This window comes from Mytilus edulis, chromosome 14 (assembly GCF_963676685.1).
Source record: "Mytilus edulis chromosome 14, xbMytEdul2.2, whole genome shotgun sequence".
Taxonomy (NCBI): Eukaryota; Metazoa; Mollusca; class Bivalvia; order Mytilida; family Mytilidae; genus Mytilus; species Mytilus edulis.
The window spans coordinates 42,124,287-42,145,579 of record NC_092357.1 but is presented as its reverse complement, the minus strand read 5'-3'; the positions used below and the strand labels follow the sequence as shown (position 1 = coordinate 42,145,579).

At 30.8% G+C, this 21,293-nt stretch overlaps 2 protein-coding genes across 2 annotated transcripts; both read right to left on the bottom strand.

Moving 5' to 3' along the window:
- Window positions 1-2,888: 2,888 nt before the first annotated feature.
- LOC139504490 (E3 ubiquitin-protein ligase TRIM45-like) lies at window positions 2,889-10,419 on the bottom strand. The gene is made up of 2 exons (XM_071294598.1): window positions 8,410-10,419; window positions 2,889-7,381 (listed from the first exon to the last, which is right to left on the bottom strand). The coding sequence occupies exon 1, from the start codon at window positions 10,205-10,207 to the stop codon at window positions 8,441-8,443; it is 1,767 nt and encodes a 588-aa protein (XP_071150699.1). The 5' UTR covers window positions 10,208-10,419; the 3' UTR covers window positions 2,889-7,381; window positions 8,410-8,440.
- Window positions 10,420-19,487: 9,068 nt separating this feature from the next.
- On the bottom strand, window positions 19,488-20,947 carry LOC139503462 (E3 ubiquitin-protein ligase TRIM45-like). The gene has a single exon (XM_071293238.1). It carries the CDS (start codon window positions 20,875-20,877, stop codon window positions 19,513-19,515), a length of 1,365 nt encoding a protein of 454 aa, XP_071149339.1. The 5' UTR covers window positions 20,878-20,947; the 3' UTR covers window positions 19,488-19,512.
- Between the last annotated feature and the right edge of the window lie 346 nt (window positions 20,948-21,293).

The following is a 21,293-nucleotide window of genomic DNA, read 5'->3' as shown; positions in this document are numbered from 1 at the left end:
GAACTCTAAAAAAAAATAAAAAAAAGGGGAGGCAATTCATCTGTTATGCGTGCATGCTGTATTGAATTGGCTGATCATAAGAATAAATTGAGAAAAAAAATTGACAGATATTAGATATTGACGCATCTCCATTGATTTGTGAGTTTTCTTGCTTTTTGTTACAAGGCCTTGACCTTTTCTTTAATATTTAGCAATCTAAATCATTCTGTAGATTCTTATACATATTTGTTAAGGACGCATCCGGGTGCGGGAGTTTCTCGCTGCATTGAAGACCTATTTGCGGCCTTCGGCGGTTGTCTGCTCTATGGTCGGGTTGTTGTCTCTTTGACAAAGTCCCCATTTCCATTCCCAATTTTATTTCGTTGTTAGGCATCAATTGTTTTACATATCAGGGAATTTTATATTTTTTTAAATTGAAAACAAGTCTGATTCAAAACATATGTAACACAGGTACAGCCATGAACATTTCACATTATTTTGCCAACACTCCACTTACGTTTTTGCCTTAAGGAAAGGTCAATTTTAACACAGACAGGTTCTGAAAATACGAAGAGAAATTTTAAGCGAACAAAGGACGTTAAACATGCAGTTTACATTTACTTACCGTAACCCAATCACCATATTTCTAGAAGAAAATGATCGTGTACAGCCTTTTTACAAATATTTGGCAAGTATAGTTGAAGTCATTTTATTTTCAAAGATACTTCTCAGTGTTTTGTTGTAATCTTTCAATATATCTATGTATCATGTTATAAAAAGACTGTCCTCCGTCGTATTTAAAGTACTCATGAATATTATTTTTTAAACATATTTATTTATAGTGGATTGGGAAACAAGTTTTGCAACTTATATTACTGTAAACCAACTTATTTTCGCGGATACTTTATTTCGCGTTTTACCCTTTCTTGACCACTTCGCGGCTATTTAATTTCGCGATTTTCTGATTTACTTGATGAAATTTAATAAGCAAAGATCCAAAGTTGACATATTCGCGACGATTTATAATCGCGTTATTTTTCAACTCGCGAAAGTCGCGAAAATAAATCGCTCGCGAAAATAAGTTGGTTTACAGTAATCCCTTTCCACTTTGCGAGTGCGAGTGCGAGTGCTGCCTTGTAGCGGCATTAGCCTGCTCTTTTTCGAAATCTACAACGGTGTCTTTTACGTGCAAGAGTTATGACTGTCTCTTAACACGGGTCAGCCATGTATCGCCCCCTTCCGACGGACTATCATCGTTTCCTCAAGACTATACTCGCAAATGGTGTCAAGGGAGAACCGAAAATTCAGTCCTTGAAATTTTCATCCCAGACGAGAATCGAACAAAGAACCTTTGTGCTAGTAGTCCGATGCCCTAACCACTACACCACGGCTCTCAATACTCATGAATATTTGCATCAGATTTGTCTATTAACTTTTACAGATCACCCCCAGTGTTATTGTTCATTAAATATCAGGCAGTATAAAAATTCCATTTTCTTACCAGGTCTCTTGTAGCTTCATATACATTATATTTTCTCATTGTTGAAGGTTGTACGGTGATCTAAAATTGTTCTCATCTTCGTCAATTAGTGTTTATGGATAGTTGTATCATTGACAATCATACCAAAATTCCATTTTTTTTTTAGATTTCAGTGTAATGTGTTAGCTATTTTCATGTAACTATGCACAACCATATAGGACCCTCGTATAGCATCCATATTCAACGTGTGACTAATAGAAAAGGAATGATCTTTGATTGCACAAAAATGATATATCAAATTCGAAACTATTCACCTTTTCAATGGAACTTTTCCAATAAGTTTCAAATTTCAATGACATCGATGAGTCATTATAGAAGCATTTGACAAATTCCCTCTAGTTACCCAGCGACACACCATTGATTAAATATAAATTGACAACATCTTATTTGTAGCTGATAAAATCTATTTACATACGAAATTCATCGCCCTAAATATGATTTATGGTGTAAATTGTCATAATAAATTCGTTCTACCAATGCCGGTACAACGTGGTGTCTGCCCATTAACCATGGAGGTTTTCGCGCTCAATTTAATCACTTTCACGTAGCCATTTTGATTTTATTATCCTTATTTAAGTTAATGAAAAATTAACGAACACAAATTACAATATCCACTGCATTGGTTCCCAAAACTGTCTAGCATGATTATATAAGAATGGTATGCAATAAAGACGTGACAAAAAGCGGAACGCCGAGACCAAATTAAAAAGCAATGCCGTAAAATTAAATGTGTTTTCATTTGTAGAAGTTTAAAATTAATTCCTTTAATGTGTTTTAAATTATGAATATTTGAACTTTAGTGCGCTATTAGCAAACAAATAAACATATATTTTCAAATAATTGATAGAAATGAAATATTTAGTTAAACGACAACAACATTCCTATTTACGTTATTGAAAACGTCAATGCATCGATGGCTGTCTGCTGATCTATGTATATAAAGAAAGACAACTCTTGTGATTTCAATGCATTTAAATTGTACATTAATATGCTGTTTGGTATTCTTAGTAAAACAGTTTCGATTGTGATTTATGCTTTGTGTGATAAGTATAACAGATAACAAAAAAACTAAATAATTATTTAAGATAACATACAATTACTACATGAAATAAAAACTTGCCATGCGCAGATTACATGCTTACTTTACAAAATACATCATATAATAATTTTTCTAATGTAACAAGAGATATGACAGAGAATATATTGTAGCTGATCAATTAAGGTTGATAGATGATTTTAAAATTATTTTTTTTCTTTGAGAAACATATACAATTGTTAAAAAGTCATTCCAAGTTTCAAATTCAGTTATATAAATTATATTGATAGAATGTATTGCAATCAACAAATGGTTGATCTATTTTTCTTTTTGTAAGTATTTGACATAACAGATAAATATAAGAAAAGTTACAACATGAATGATTTCCATAATGAAGCATAATCATACCATGTAATAGAACATGTACATAATTAAACAAATTATTAAAAATATATATACCAGAAAAACCCTTTTGAAATTACATACATTAGTAATATTAAAGAATTAGATTTAACTCTACAAATCATACACTCAAATTATTAAAAATTTACAGTATTTAAGAACAATATAAATGTAAATTAAGAATAAAAAAAAAGTGAATGAAAATATTGCTTGTGACCATTTTAAAGAGTAATCAAATAATGTTGTTTCACAAAGCATGAACATCAGTACGAAAGGTTTTGTGTGTAAGGTGTGTAATGAATCTCTGTATAAAATGGAAAACAAAAATGTAAATCGTTATTGAAATAAAATGTTTTTCACTTTTGGAATTAATTATGGAAAAAATAATAATTAATTTGTGTACAAATGTACAAAGAAGAAAACGTAGCGTGTATATAATCACAATTTTTTGAAGCGAAAAGTGGAAAGGGATATACGGAATATCGAAGATAATTCAAATTTCCCCATATCTTCATACCTGCTCATAGGGGTTTTACGTGCAAGATGGCTGTCATAAGCCTACAAAACCTCCAAAGGGGCCTTCAAATATAGTTTAATGTTGTGTTCTTTATACTGTTACAAGCCTACAGCAAACAAAATGTAAAATTGTAGACGAATTTGCTCTTTCAATATTTCTATCTAAATTGTAGGAGCATTCATGGGGGAAACCCTCCGCAAAAAGAGACAGTTGGCAGGTACGGATCTCTCCATTTTTGGCCGACAGCTTTGAAGATATCCTATACTCTAAAAACCAGAACGAATTAGCATGAAAGGTAACAAAAATCAAAAAAAATCACAACATAAACATTTCTTATTGTGACGGTTACCTTAAAAACAGACGAGTATCACGCTTATGCAAATTGTATTGTGAGTGTACATGTTTATGAAAAAAATAACTACAATATATTGTGCTGAATAAATCTTGAAAATAATATGAAATCGTTTTATTTAAATTCAGTATAATACAATCTTAGTACACACAAAATATGCAATGACCACAAAATTCATACGGATTATGTAAGCCTAGTTTTTATTGAAAGCACACACTTATGTAAACATTTTAATGAAAGTGCAGAACAATTTAAAAAAAAAAGCGAAAACTATTCCTCCTTACACTCAATCATATAAAATCTTAGTACATAAAAAATAGGCGATTACCCTTAAATTCATACGGATTGTGTAAGCCTAGTTTTTATTGAAAGCATACAATTATGTAAACGTTTTAATAAAAATGCCCACCACTAAAATAAAATAATTGAAAAGTAATCCTTCTTACACTCAATAAAATACAATCTTAGTATACAAAAATAGGCGATGACCACAAAATTCATAAGGATAATGTTAGCCTCGTGTTTTAGTTTTCTAGATATGTTTACTTTTCGGCTTTGATGCTACAAATAGTTGGAAGTCCCCGCCTTAAATATCAGCATGTTGATATGAGAGAGAATCTTTTTCATAACACAAACATATTAAGTAAATATTTATATAAAATTTAAAGAAGCAATCTGTTTACATTTACTTATATAGACTATCCACAAATGCAAGCGTCTGTCTGAGTAGGAAGTTCAAAGAGAACTTTTTTTTAGATCACTGTAATGTTTTGGTCGGGGGATAGTCCTAATGTGAAGGTAAGATTATTTAAGAGGTAGTATAGCAGTAAGCAAATACGATACATTTTTAACATGTAGAAATTGACTATTTTACAATCAAATATTTAAAATTGTTCCCCGGTGACATTGAGAAATACTTTTGACATGCGTTGACATGTGGTAAAGGGTTCTCTCAATGCTTGTTGCGTTCTTATGTTCAAAAATTGATAGGCAAATTTGTTCTCAATTCCGAATAGAAAAAAAAATATAATATCAAACAACTTTTATATAAAGCTTTTGTCAATTCTAGCAATTATATATATATGAAAAACATACTGACACATAAAAAATGTATAAAACAAAAAATTGTATAACAAATATCTGTAAAATTTATAGATATAATTCAAGGCCAATTTAAAAGTATATACTATATGTACACGTATTCACACAAAACACATTCTAAAACTAAGTACAATTTTAAGTTTTTAGACAATTTTCGACCCGGAAAACAACATTCCATAATTGTTGATAAGCAGTATATTTACATTATTTTTACTGTACACTTGCTTTATGTTTACTTTTTCTAAATTCAACTGTAGTACATAAGTGTTGACTACATCTCACAAAGCACATTGTATTAATGTGATTATTCAATAGTTACCGTCAACTTTGTCCGCAAATTATGATAGATATACAAAATAATTTGATAAGGAAATATTGAAATAAAAAAATGCTATTTATTTGTATAAATGCTGATTAAAAGGAACATGCTTAAAACTTGGCTGATGTGTTTTCCCCTAGCAGTTACAGAATTCTATCAATTAAATATAATACTTTACAATTTAAAAAAAAAACCGTTATTGATGTATAATGAAGAAAGGTTAAAGGCAATGACAATGTCAATGAAAATATATCAAAATATGTCCTACGATAAATCTTAAGATTGGTTCATGATGGTCTTAATTATCCTAGAATGGTCCATGTTAAATCGTACTTACATCATCATGAGACAATCATCATAAGGAAATCAATAAATATATGTACAGAAGTGCACAGCATATTTCCTGATCAATATTGATAAGAAGATACGAAAGACCGAGTATGTATAAAACAATCACAGAGCACTATACGGCTTACAACAATGAGTAATGATATTTAAAGCATTACTTTATAGCAAGAGACCAAAGTGAACACAATGTGAAACAATAAAAAAAAGAAAAAAAAAAAACAACAATGGACAAATTTATGTTAATAATGGTGTGTTTAAGTCATTGTTTTTCAATATGGAGAATCAGTCAAATATTGAATGTAGAGAGATGGAATTTATAGAGAGATGCAAGTCTATGCATATGACAATGATCATGATACGCCGAGTATCATTTTAAATTTGTGCTTTCACCCTTTTCATTACATACACGAACATTAGTATCCAGCGAATATCAGTGAGTTAAAAGTATGTTTAAAGAGTCAAAATTTCGATATAAAAACTACTATTTTATAGATCAAAAGTAGACAATGAGTGTTTGGGAAATATAAAAAGCATAGTACCTGTGCGGTTTCTAAAATAAACAACTTAAAGGCTAAAAATATAGATTTGTCCAGGCTAAAGATATGAATTTGCTAACTGAATTACAGCTTTATTCTGAGTTTTGTTTTACTTGTAGGCAAAATCAGAGTTGAAGAAAAAATATGTATAGTAAAAACCCATTTCAAAAATAACTACCCAAAATCATTCAAAAATGATTATCCAAAATAATGGAGTTACAATTTGATGTAGAATGAAACGGCAAAATATATAAAAAAAAATGTATAAAGTGCAATTGCATTTCATTGCCATGTGACAAATGCTAAAATATTTGGAATGAACCAAAAATGACAGTGCCATATAACTAGTCCTTGAATATAAAAAAATCAAAGTATTGTGAATCTATAAAAATATAAACACTTCAAATCTACATTGGAACGTTGCCTAATATATTAAACTCAAGCGTTTAGACTTCTTGTATTAACACCACGTTTTAAAGTACGACCAAAGGTTTATGTCTGATTAAAGATTATCATTATTATATTATCTCCTGCTACTACATGTACTGATAAAAAGGATGGATTTTGATTGTCCACAATGATTAGATATGAACTTCAATTGAAGTGTAGCTCGAACCACTATTTGTAAATAAAAAATGTAATATATCATAATATTTATTGACACTGTTTGAATAAAAAATAAACATATAATAGAAAATTGTATCATCTAAATTATGTCCATTAGTATAATATAATATGCACAAGCAACTTTCTGAGAAAACAATTTCCTATATACCTTACTGTTATACTATAAGGTATATAAGATTTTTTTCTGAGACAAGTGCCTGTGGTAATATGCCTTATAAAAAGATGTTTGCCACCGATGTCTTAAAAAAATATTGATAGGATTAATCATCCATAGACAAGGGTTTTGATAACTTTTACAATAACATAAATGAAAAAAATACATACACGACATGAAAGTGACATCGTAGAAGACATTTCTGCAATAAGGTAACATCTATGCAATCCTGGTATTAAAAAAAAAATTAACAATATAATTCAGAGAGGATATAAGTTAAAGTATAAAGCACTTCTAAGTAACATAATACATATTATTTACAACTGTTCCATATGATTTTTAAGAATTGGCGAAATTGATTGAAACAGATATAACGAGTCATCTCCCTTTATTAAGGTTTACCCATCTATAGCATAGTAGAATTCACCAGTTTTTGTAATATTTAAAGGCACAATACACAAACATGTCATCTAAAAAATAACAAAATGTGTATGGACTAAACAAAAGGAATGATAATAAATTCATTTTTTTAATGAGGATTGTTAAAACAATATAAGTAAACTATTAATTGTTGTTTGTCTATACAAAGATGTAATCCACAATGCTTCCTCTATTCAGAATTGATAACACGACCTACAAGATAATGAGTTTTAATTGGTATATTTAACGAACGCGTTGCTCTTCAATTGGACATGCTTATCACCATTTGTTTTGAGAAAGGTTAGCGAACGGGTTTCTCCTGCATGATAGATATCAGAAAAGCTTATATGTCTTGCTAATAGTTGAAAACAGCCGTACCGTGAAATACCGTTTCTTACATATACGTTATTCAGTTTCTAGCAGTTAATGTTCATTAGAAATCAAACCACATATCCCTATTTTTTTAATATTACTTTCCTATGCCACTGTCAGTCCAGATTGCTTACAATTGATCCCGGGTAATTCACCTTGTGGAACATGTCTACTGAATTTGATGTTTAATTTGTTCGTTATTTTACATGTTTTAGTATTGGCAGTGCGTCGACTGAGCAGGCGTGAAATCGTATAAGACACGTATCGATAACGATCTCTGAATTTGGATATTTTCTCAAAAATTTTCGTTTTCTGTAGAAAAAAAGAGAACATTTAAAAGACAAATTAAGGAAGTACAAAACACTACATTCTAAATACTTCATATGACAAGTATTCCAAACTTTGTATGGTTTTAGAGGAGGAGTTGCTGTTCAATGCATTAATCAATATGTACTTGCCACTTGACGTTTATGATTAATCAATTATTTGCTGATCATGTTTAAAGACTTTAGATTCCTCGGATTAATTTCAAAATATCAAACTATTTGATTGAAAACTATGTCACGTGAAAGACTTAAAGGCATTACATGTATCATATGATTTCTGTGCGCCTACTACATGCTTATGCTCACACATTGGTATAGTTTGTTCGATATGAAAAGTTTTGTATGACTATTTGTTCAAACCACTAAAAAATATATCATACCTGTCGTTTTTTTGTTCCTACTTCAGGTCGTCTATTTTTTATCTGTCTCAGTATTTGCCAAAAACCTATCCTCTCGTATATACATTTTTTCTTTTTCTAATTTCTGTCTGTTTTGTGGTGCAGCAAGCAAATACGTTTCTTTTGCCGACTTGCTATATGTTTCTGTTACCGGCTTGTTATATGTTTCTGCATATAGATTTCTATATGTGTCTGTTACCGGCTTGTTATTTGTTTCTGTTACCGGTCGGGTATGTATTAATGTTGTCTGTTGTTTGTTTGTTCCTGGTGCCTGCCATTTTTCTATTTCTATTGCCTGTCTAATATCTGTTCTTGTTGGCCGGTAAATACAATCTTCTATTGCATCCAAATTATATGATTCGGTTGCCCTGCGTTCATGTAATCCCGGTGTTTTGAATTTACTACTGCCTGTTGTCTTTTCTGTATCAGTTTTCAGTCGTTTACTACATGGAATATATTTTCTTGATGCATCGAGCAAATCTATTTCTGTTTTCCGTTTATGCGGCTTTTCTTTCATTGTATGTTTATGTTTCTTATTCTTCTTTGACTTTGTAGATGCAATACTAAATTTTACAAATTCAATCAAACTACCTGAATCGGAACTACTTGAATTCGAACTGGTTTTTTCGTCTCTAAAACTGGACAATTCTAGTGTCTTTGATTTTTGTATACAGTTTAAATCGCAACTTTTTTCTAGGATTTCATAAACTTCATCAACAGTTTTTTTTAAATGAAAATTTATTTCAGAAACAGTTAAATTTCTCTGTAAAGTGAGCAAGTGTTTATCGATTTGCCTTTTTACTTTCTGAACTTCAATCATCACTTGAACATTCGAAGCCTCTTTTACGGTTACTTCTAAAATTTGCTTTGTATTCAGAATAGTTTTCTTCTTATTTTCGAGATCGGTAATAGAGGATTCAAGTTTTGACTTTTCCTCTTCAAAATGCATTTGATATTGTTTTGTCTGATTTTGCTTCAGTGCATCAACTTTTTCTTGAACATTCGTCCAAAAATCGTTATATGTTTCCAGTTGAGAAATCTTGCGTGCTTCTAAATTTTTAAGTGACTCTTTTTCCAGTTGAATAACATTGTCTATATCTGTTAGTAAAGCGCTGACATCCTTTTTCGTCTTGTCTTCTGAAGGCGTTTCTCTGAATCTCGAGGCGGCATCCTCTATTGTTAAAACGTTTTCACACTTTCGATGATTTACGGATACACATGTTGCACAGCATGGAATATCGTGATCAACGCAGAACAATTCAAGATCCTTACTTTTATGTTCAATGCACATATTTTTAAAAGATTTCAGAACGATGCCTTTTCTTGAAATATCAACGATATCATGGCTGGAACTTGATTTATTTATACGGTGATAGTTGACACAAGTAGAACAAAGAGTATCCGAACAATCAATACACACAGAAATTGCCTCTGATTTTTTGTTGATATCAAATCGTTCGCATGACATGCATATTTTTTCTGGCCTTTCTGCTTTATGTTTTTCGATTAACCCAACAAGAAGAAAATTCAAAGGAAGTCGTTTAGCCCATTGTTCTGGCATTATACCTGATTCAGGGGCGGAAACATTAGATCTACACACCGGGCAGTTAAAACTTGTTTTGTCTTTTTCAAACGAGGAAGTAATATACGTCGCGATACAATTTTCACAAAATGTATGTAAACAAGGTAAATACTTCGGAATATTTAACTGTTCTAGACAAATTGTACAAGTTGTTAAATCTTCGTCCTCATTACAATAACTTACATCTGCCGTTGCCATTTTATTAACTGCTAGGGTGTTGCATTTCTTTAATACATCAATTGATCGATCGGTCCCTGGCAATGTGTTACCAAATAATCATCACAGGTAAAACTACACACCGACAAAACGGTTTAAAGGAATACAAAAGTAGGACCGGAGAAGTTGAAATCCGTTATTTACTCACAAAATATCACTGTTTAACTTGCAGTGAAAACTAAGGAATAATTTCAAAAATGATATAATAACTTAAAATAATTTGATATATATCCCATTCCACTAGGAGGAAGTTTTATATAAAGAAATACTTTTTGTTGCAGTTAATATAATTTTCATCGTGTGTGTACATTGTATGTCGTGTACAAGTTGCAAATTTGTACAGATTATAACATGTACAATATTGTACAAATATATTGTACATATTATAATTTATACAATGCAAAAATATAAGGTATAACATGTACGAAAGTACCTCGTACGTATTATAGCATGTATAAAATATTGCCTAAAAATGGATTTAACTTGTACAAAATTTAAAAATAAAAATATGTTTCTTTTATTACAACACATGCATTTAACCTCAACAAGATTGTCCATTAATATTATACCATTTTGGTACATTTAATGAACAGATAAATAGGTTTTATAATAACGTAATACCTATGCAACCAATTCCTTCGTCTTACTCATTGAGGTCATTCAGATACATTTTAACCATGGCCTACCGCAGTGTGGCTCTGCTTAATAATAGCATACATTTCCTCAATGGCCACAGAGTCTATAATTGGTTCATCTGAAATTTTTCAGAACAATGCCTTAAAATTTTGAATTTAACACATCCCTTCTCTTTATGTAACATGCAAAACTGAAAACAAAGTCTCCTATCCATACTCTGTAAGAGCCAGAAAGAGAAATGGTTCATATTGAACCAAACTTGATTAAATCTGCTCTAAAACATTTTTGGCCTATCTGTGTCAAAGTGTATTTGATATTGTCTTGTTTGATTGTTAGTCATTTCTTCAATTTACTGTTAGACGTTCGACTCAAAGTCGCTGTAAGTTTTCAACTGATATTTGTTTCTTCTTTTTACTTTTCTAAAGCCGTTCTTTCAGACTGAAGAACAGTATCTATGTCAGTAAAAAAAGTGCTGACATCGTTTTTAACTTTTTCCTATGAAGCCGTCTCTCTGAATTTATTGGCAGCATCTTCTATTGTCAAGATTTTTTCACACTTTCGACGGTTCTAATAGACACACGTAGCGCAACATTGTAAATCATTATAAACGCAGAATGATTCAAGTTCTTTACCCTTATGTTCTTATGGACATGTTTTTGAAAGATTTCAGAACAATGTCCTGTTCTAAAATGTCAATTATTTCATGTTTGAAACTTTACTTGTTACAAAAGTGCCAAACTGGACAGATACATTAGAGCGTATAAGAGAAATTAAGACCCACATTAATTGATTCAATTACGTCAAACTGTTCGCATGACATGAACATTTTTGCTAGCCTTTCTAATTCATACATTTATATTAATCCGAATTGGGAAACAATTCAAATTAAAAACCAATTGTTCAGAGAACCATAGATAGTCTTTCCACAACTAAGGATCTTTTTATATGAAAATTTTCAAATTTGGTTTTAAATGTCAATTTTAGCGTCAAATGACAGCTTATTGAACACTGATTCCAAAAAATTATGGTTTCTACATAAAAAGATATAAATAAGGGAGATAATCTTTTACTTCTGGTTTACAAGATGTAATTTCGGTATTGTTTGATAGTTTCCTAGACACTGATTCCCAAAATGTATGGTTTAATATACTTTTACATTGATTTAGTACAAAAAATAGCTACTTCCGGTTTACAAAAGGTTCTCACTTCCGGTTGGCTTTTTAAAGGTCACATTGTTTACAACCTAATGCAAAAAATCTATTGCTTTATCATGTGTACATATGAGGTAAAAGCAAAGGTAAAGATCTAGAACGTTTAATAAACATATGACCTTGAGCTTAATTTCAAGGTCATAAACCAAGGACCATAGATCAAAAGACTCTAGGCCTCTACTTTATATATTGAAAATGAGTTATATTATCATATGATTAATAATAGATCTAAAAAAGGGGACAACTCGCATAAAATGTCTACGTACCCTTTCGACTAAGATTTATGTGATACGACATGTCGTAACTAACAATTTTGTGAAAATATTTTGTCGATATCTTATATAATTTCTGAAAATGAGAGATAACAAGCCAAAATGAAAATTGTGACCATGAACTTGACCTTTGACTTTGACCTCATTTTTATTGTATTGGACCAAGGACCTCAAATCAAAAGACCCTAGGTTTCTATCACTTATGGTTTTCAAGTTCAAAATACATTTCACTTTTATCAAATACAAAAGGGGAAATAACTCTCATATGGAGTCTTCGTAAAGCTTCGGTCAAAATAAAACAGAACATCCTGAGGATATAACGAGCTATTTTGGAAAATAAATTTGTCGGTTTCTTATACGGTTGCGAAGCCTTAGAGATAACAAGAAAAACAGTGTTTGGGGAGATAACTCTTATATAGGAAAGTATTCTGCTAAGCAGAATTGGTTTCAAAAGCATATAAACCGTTAGATATCATATTTCAAATATCTGAGCGTCATCTTGCGAAACAAAAAAACAGTGAAGGAAAAAGATTAGACGGAAGAAAAAAATTAGAAAAATTAAAAACCAATTGTTCAGAGAACCATTGATGGTCTTTCCACCAGTTAAGACCTTTTTTATATGAAAATATTAAAATTTGGTTTTAAATGTCAATGTTAGCGTCAAATGACAGCTTATTGAACGCTTATTCCAAAAATATATGGTTTCTATACAAAAAGATATAAATAAGGGAGATTATTTTTTACTTCCGGTTTGAAATATGTTATTTCCGGTAATTTTTATTGTTTACTTGACACTAATTCCAAAAATATATGGTTCTATATACTTTTTCATTAATTCAGTACAAAATATAGCTACTTCCGGTTTACAAAAGGTCACTTCCGGTTGTCTTTTTCTCGATCACATTGCTTGCAACCTAAGTGAAAAAGTCCCATGTCTTGATCATGTATACATAAGAGGTAAAAGCAAAGGTCAAAATCAAGAACGTTACATTTACATATGACCTTGAGCTCAATTTCGAGGTCATCAACCAAGGACATCAAATCAAAAGACTCTAGGCCTCTACTATATATTGTTAATGAGTTGTATTACCTTACAACTAATATTCGATATAAAAGGGTGCAAAACTGGCATCAAATGTCTACGTACTCTTTCGACTAAAATTTATGTGTTACGACATGTCGCAACTAATAATTTAGTAAAAATAAAAATTTATAATATGACCTTGACCTTTGACCTTGACCTTATTTTCAATTGTTTTGGACCAAGGATTTCAAATAAAAAGACCCTAGGTCTCTATCACTTATGGTTTACCAGTTAAAAATGCACATTCTTATATCAAACATAAAAGGGGGGATAACTCTCATATGGAATCTATATACGGCTTCAGTCAAAATAAAACAGAACATCCTGAGGATAATGAGCAATTTGGAAAAATAAATTTATTGGTTTCTTATATGGTTGCGAAGCCTTAGAGATAATAAGAAAAACAGTGTTCGGGGAGATAACTCTTATTTGGTAAAGTATTCGGTTAAGCAGAGTTGGTTTCAAAAGCGTATAAACTGTTCGATATCATATTCCAAAAATCTGAGCGACATCTTGCAAAACAAAAAAACAGCGAAGGAAAAAAATTAGGTGGAAAAAAAATAAAAAATTAATAATAATCATCCTAAATATGAAAATGGATATGTTAAAATTAAGAAATAATTCTATCCTGCCATGCTCTATGCTGATTTTAACATGGGTAGGCATTATATTTGTTAATAGCGTTAGCGAGGTATTAAATGTTTACAAATATAATGCCTACCCATGCTAAAATCAGCATAGAGCATGGCAGGATAGAATTATTTCGATTCTAATAGGAATATTTGAACTTTTTCACTTCGAAGCGGACCTATAGTAGACGCTCGGAATGTCGCCATTTTGATTTCATGAACCAAAAACGTTATAGAAAATCAGCAGTTTATCAATAAAAAAGAACAGAAACATTTAAACTTACTTTTAGAATGTTTTTATTTAATTTCCTAGCGAGCATTACCTACAAAAATGTCCATTTTGATCTCTGGCGTTGTTTAAAATTCATCTGACGTTGCAATTTCAATTGTGACGTCAATCACGTGCAGCCCATGTTCTATTTGAATTAGAACATGGCTTTGTACCCAAAGCTTAAGAAGAACGTCATATTAGAATCCGTATTCAACTATCAAATTTTTCAACCCGGTTACATACTTCTGACATTTGATAACGATACATATAAACATGTGATGAATATAAATATAATGATGATAACTTACGGAAACTATAAACACCATACATAACATTTCAAACAGTACACATTGATAAGTTGTACTTGTATGATGATTATTGAACATCAATGTAAATATTGATAAAAATTATATCATTGTTTTGATTCCCGATAACCTTTATGGTCAAATTAAGGAAACAGTGTGTCTTAGTAAAATTAAATGAACTGCATACAAGGTGTTTAAATGTATGATAAAAAATACCGAATTTCAAGTTAAATTAAAGTTAAAAAATAAAGGAATATATCTGAAAAAAAACCCCACAGTTTCTCTGTATAATTTAGTATTTATTCAAACATTCATAAAATGGTTTATAATGTCCAGAATTTGTCAGTTAAAACGGAAAAGAAAAGAAGTGATGTCTAAATGTTTGTATTTAAGCAAGTGCAAAATCATTTGTTTACCAACAATGCCACCCTAAACAAAAATAAAACCATTGACGACAATATAGAGAAAAGGTCAACAGTTTAAAATTCTGAAAAAAATGCTTAAAAATTAAATACAACAGCTGTTAAACGTAAGGTAAAAATAAAAAATAAAGTCATCTTGCGCTTTCTCGTGCTTTCGGACTTGAAATTTAGCTTAAGTAAACTAATTTAACATGACATAACTCAACAGTCCTTGAATGGATTGGAATTGTTATCACATTAAATTGCATTGATTTCTGCTTCGTTTTTGTCCTATATTGCTTGGGCCGACTAATATAATTATATGTAAAACTAGCAATTATAAACCCGAGATCACTGATTGGGAATCCGTGATAACGGGTTAGGAATCCTTGATAACAAATTGTCATTCAGGGATGTCGGATCGGGAAACCGAAAACACGCATCATTAATCGGAGATCACAGATTGGGAATCCTAGACAACGATTTATTTGTCCAAGATCACGAATTAATTTCATTTTCTAAGAGTCTCTTTTTGGGTTCCCTTCTATTGGCCAGACTTGTATCTAAAAGTCTTTGATTGTGGCTATACAACGATTTACTCAATTCGATAGTTTATTTGGTAATCAATATGAAATAGAAAAGCGATAATAGAGGAAAATATGTAATGCTGAAATTTATTTTGTGTGTCGTTATAAGTATAAATAGAAACCTCAAAACTATAGGGGTGCATAATGTTATGATATACATATGATAGGTTTAGGAAAATCAAGTCAAGATATGATGATGAGATACAAATATATAGTGCGTTCGTCCTTAACGGATGATCAAACCGACTGAAGCTTAATTCGACGAAAAAACGATACGACAGACGATTTAATAAACAGACAATCGAACACAATAATTGGTCACTATACGGTCTTACGTTGGATGTGGAGATGATCGGTGCTGAAACCTGTTCTTTGAACTATGATGGTTTACTTTTTACAAATTGTAACATGGATAAAGAGTTGTCTCTTTGGCATGCATAACCCAGCTTCCTTTATCTTTATTTAATTACATCTAAAGAAGAAGAGTAAAATCGCAAATTAAACCCTGATAAGAATTGAACTAAAATTGCAAAATATTGAATGCGCTAAACTAAATCTCTTAAAAGTGTTCTAAAGGTAACGAATCTGCCTTTATGGTAAGCTACCTTAAATAAACATGTTAGGCTGAAACGATCGCGAGATGGACGAGTAAAAGGACGCATAGACGAAAAAACTGATGTCCCTCTATTATTACCAATCATTGAAGAACAAAACTGAATAACAAGGGAATGTAAACTGATCTATATCAAACGTTAAGTTCTATAAAGATTAAAGCAATGCACAGGACACTCAGTAACTACCATAGCAGATGTTAGCAATTGTTGGTTTTGTGATGAAAGAAAGTTTAACAGAAAAATGAAGCTAGTGGGGCAAATTGAATTAAAAATAGCCTGTTTACCTTATATTACATGATTCCAAAAACAGCGTAGTACAGCGACACAGGGTCTTGGGAGCCTCCATTTAGTAGTACTCATTGGTCTTGTAACCAGTATTATTCATACTTTTGTTCAGCCGACCATATTACAACATTTAGTCATTATTTTAACAGTAAGTAAAAATAGGTAATTACTGGTAATAACTGGGCAGTTTCAGGATTTATTTGTATTAACTAAGTGCATCAGGAACTACATGTTATTTCTAAATTTTAATAATTACTTGTAACTCCTACTTTCACCATTATAAACACCACACATTGATAAGTTGTACTTGTATGATGACTATAGAACATCAATGTAAATATTGGTAAGAATTATATCATTGTTTTTTGGTAACCTTTATGGTCAAATTAAGGAAACAGTGTGTCTTAGTAAAATGTAATAAAATTGCAAACAATGTGTAAAAATGTATGATAAAAGAACCGAATTCCAAGGAAAATTTAAATTAAAGAAAGGAAGTCCATAATTACTTAAACAAAAATAAACGTTTAATTTTGTTAAAATGTATTCGAAAATAAGTTTATCTGTAAAGCTTTGTATTAGTTTAAACATTAACGAGTACTTTTCCTTCTAGTATTCGATCACATATAGTTTATCATAGCAACTCATATAGAATCCTTAGTATTTTTTTGATCTTTTTGGAAACAAAAATGGTGCTAATGTTTAATTAAAATCCAAAATCAAGAGAGACTTATTTCTCGCAAAGTTTTCAAAGGCTTATATCTCGAAAACAAGCACACTGACCCCCATTTTTTCTGCTTTTTTTTTTTGGTTTCTTTCTTTATTTATATACTATCAGTTTATAACCTGACAGCCTTTAAAAATGCTTGTTATTTTCAAACAAGTTTGCGAAGTCCTGAATTAATTGTCAGTTAAAACGGAAAAAGTCTAATTATAAATAATCTCATCATAGATACCTGGATTGAAATTTTATATTTACGCCAGAATATTCCAAATACAGCTAACTAAAGGTAATCTATTTCTAAGGAAGAAAAGTCTTAGTATTTCGAAAATTCAAAGTTTTGTTAACAGTTAATTTATAATTATAAACATGTCAATGATAATTCAAGGCAACACATAAGTACTGACTACTAATGTTTGTATTTAAGCAAGTACAAAATCATTTGTTATACCAACAATGCCACACTGAGCAAAAAAAAAAAAAAACCATAAATGTCACAAAAGAGAAAAGATCGACAATTTTCAAGTATGTACCTTGAACAAATTTAAAAGATAATAGCAACAGTTAAACAAGAAAAAAATCAAAAATAAAGTCATCTTGTGATTTTAAAACTATTGTAAAGTTAATAAGTTAAATAAAAAATTTCATAAATCAACAGTCCTTGAATGGGATTGAAATGTTGCAATATATATGTAAAACTAGTAATTATAAATTCGTGATCTCGGATTTAGAGACCTAGAAAACGGATCATATATACGAGATCACGGATTATTGATTGCTAATTTTACATACATATATGAGCAAAAAGATACAGAAAAAAACCCCAAGGTAGAAATCAATGCAATTTAATAAGGCAATAAAGTCACTTTATGGGTTCCGTACTAATGTCCATAATTGTTGCTATACGACTATTTTCTCTATTCGATATACTATTTGGCATTCAATTGACCCTGATAATATGAAATAGAAAAGCGAAAAAAGAGGAAAAAATATGTAATTCTTAAATGTTTATAGTTTCATTTATAAAGAAAAAACTCAACACTATTCGGGTGCATAATGTCATGATTTACATGCGATATTCCCCAATAGTTTCAAGATGAGTTACAAAGATATAGTGTTGTCGTCCTAACAAAAAAAAAACATTACCAAATTAGACGGACGAATGTTCGGCAGGCCGACAAATAAGACGAATTGTGAAACCGACGGAAGATAAGTTCGATGGACAAAGGAACCAAAAGACGATCTAGTGAACAGACAGTCGAACGCATAAATTGATCTTTATACGGTGTTAAGTTGGTTGTGGAGATACAAAATTTAAATACATCTCAAGAAGAATGCTAGCGTTGTTGTGCTAATCATACCACTATCCGTAATTCAAAGTGACATATTCGGAATATGATCACTCGTTATAACTCACCACTGTTCAGCAGTCATTTCGATGCGTTATATAGCTTATCATACGGTATGGGGTTTGTTCATTGTGGAAAACCGTACCCTGACCTATAGTTGTTAACCTCTCTTGTCTCTGGTGAGAAGTTTTCTGGTTGTCAATCATACCACAATTTCTTATTTCTATATTGCGGATGAAAAACGGATAAGAACTAAAACGAATGGATAAAGCAAGTATATTAACAATCACTAAGGTGGTAAGATATTCAAAAGAAATTCTGCAGGAACTTATTGTTTAAAAGGCAAGAATCAGGAATTGAATTAACTGTTGTCATCATTCAGTCCTATAGTCAACATCTATTTTGATAATTAACTGAAACAGCGTACGTGCGTTATACATTCTGTTTTTTCTTGATTTTTTTTTTATGTATGAAGTAGTTCTTCATTTGTATAATTCTTAATTATTAAACCTACTTGGATTTTTTGATAGAATATTAATATGATACCAACTTTGATTGATATAATTTATTTGGTTTTACATTTTTATGCTGTCTGGTATTGTTTTTTGCCTTTTGAGATTTTATTTTTTTAATTTCCATTTTTTCACAGAATAACTTTTTTTAAAAATAACATGAGTATGCAAATGAGATCATCATAATGACATTCACAAATAAATTATCATCATTTTTTGAAATCATCACTATCATTGGTTAATTTTAATCACTATCAAGTTCAATTTCTCTATGTAAAAGAATTGTTATAACTTTCAATTTCTTAATCGAAAAGGTCAAACTCTTCTTCTTCTTCTTCTTCTTCTTCATCTTCAAAAAAAAAAAAAAAAAAAAAAAAAAAAAAAAAAAGTGAATATCACAATATCTCTATCAGTTAATCACTTTCGTCTGTTGAACTGTCATCTAGACTTTCAGCTTCTATTTCTTCTAGACTTAAAGGTTTCATTTCTTCTAGACTTTCAGGTTCCATTTTTTCTAGACTTACAGGTTCCATTTCTTCTAGACTTACAGGTTCCATTTTTTCTAGACTTTCAGGTTCCATTTCTTCTAGACTTTCAGGTTCCATTTCTTTATAAACTAATTTGGAACTTGATAAATCAAAATCCTTTGCTGTTTTCTCATTGTTTATGACAAAATTGTCTTCAAATATTTTCACAATGTCATCTAAACATTTTTGAAAATGAATCTTTATTTTGTACGTTTCTACAGAGGTATCGAAATTTCTAAATTGTTTTTCGATATTTTTATTAAGTTTCTGAACTTCAATCATTAATTGAACATCTGAAGCCTCTTTCAATGTAACTTCCAGAATTTGCTTAGTATTTGTGACTTCTTTCTTTCTATTCTCAACATCACGAATGGTGAACTCCAGTCTACTTTTTTCACTGTTGAATACTTTCTGGCATTCTTTTATGGATTTGTTTTTAAGTTCCTCAATCCTCTGCTGCAAGTTTTGCCAGAAAAGTATACATCTTTGCATTTCATTGTCATAATTGGCTTCCATGTCAACTAACGAACTTCTTTCCGATTCTAAAACAGTATCAAAATCAGCTAATAAAGAACTGATCTCATTTTGTGTTTTGCTTACGGAGTTCAATGCTCGGAAATTCTTTGCAGCTTCCTCAATAGTCAAGACATTCTCACATTTTCTATGTTTCACCGAAACACATATTGAACAGCACGGAAACTCATGATCAACACAGAATAGTTCTAGCTCTTTATTTTTATGCTCGGCGCACATATTCTTAAAAGCTTTCAAAACATAACCTCCTCTTGAAATGTCTGATATTGGAACAATTTCATGATTTGAACTTAATTTATTACTTTTGTGACATCGTGTACAATTTGCGCAAAGAGCATCAGAGCAATCAATACACACGGAGGACGCTTCTGATTTCGTATTAACATCAGATCGTTCGCAAGACATGCATATCTTTTCGGTGCGTTCCACTTTATGTTTTTCGATTAATCCTACTATGAGAAAATTAAGTGGCATTTGTTTTGACCATTCTTCGGGAGTTATGTTTGCATCAGGAGCAGAAACTTTAGCCCGACATACAGGACAATCAATACTTGTTTTATCTTTTTCATACGAGGAAGTTATATATATCGCGATACAACTTTCACAAAATGTATGTAAACAAGGGAGATACTTCGGAATACTAAATTGCTCAAGACAAATTGTACACGTTGTTATATCGTTGTCCTCATTACAAGAACTTACTTTAGATGTTTCCATTTCATATGTTCCTACGACTTGTTTTATCTGTAGAAGTGTAACCACTGCTAAGACTAATACGTGTATTCATATTTATTGGTCACAAGTTACCTTTACAGATAAAAGTACACACCTAATAAATTGTTAAAACGAATACAAATATGAGAACAGAGATGTGAATCCGTATTTTAATATTGACAATTTCAAACCTGCCATTAAACTGTAAATGCAATTAGGGGCAAACATACAATCGGCGTAAATGAAAAAATGAAATCGGCGCTAATGAATGAATGAAAATATTAAAAATCGGCGCAAATGTCTTACACCCTTTCCGGAGCACCTAAGATCTCCCCCAGTTTTGTAGTGGAGTTCTTGTTACTTAGTTTTTAGTTTTCTATGTTGAGTCTTGCGTACTATTATTTGTCTGTTTGTATTTT

Excerpts from the sequence above, each read along its gene's own strand:
- LOC139503462 (XM_071293238.1), bottom strand. The coding sequence starts at position 20,877 with ATGGAAACATCTAAAGTAAGTTCTTGTAATGAGGACAACGATATAACA.
- LOC139504490 (XM_071294598.1), bottom strand. The coding sequence starts at position 10,207 with ATGGCAACGGCAGATGTAAGTTATTGTAATGAGGACGAAGATTTAACA.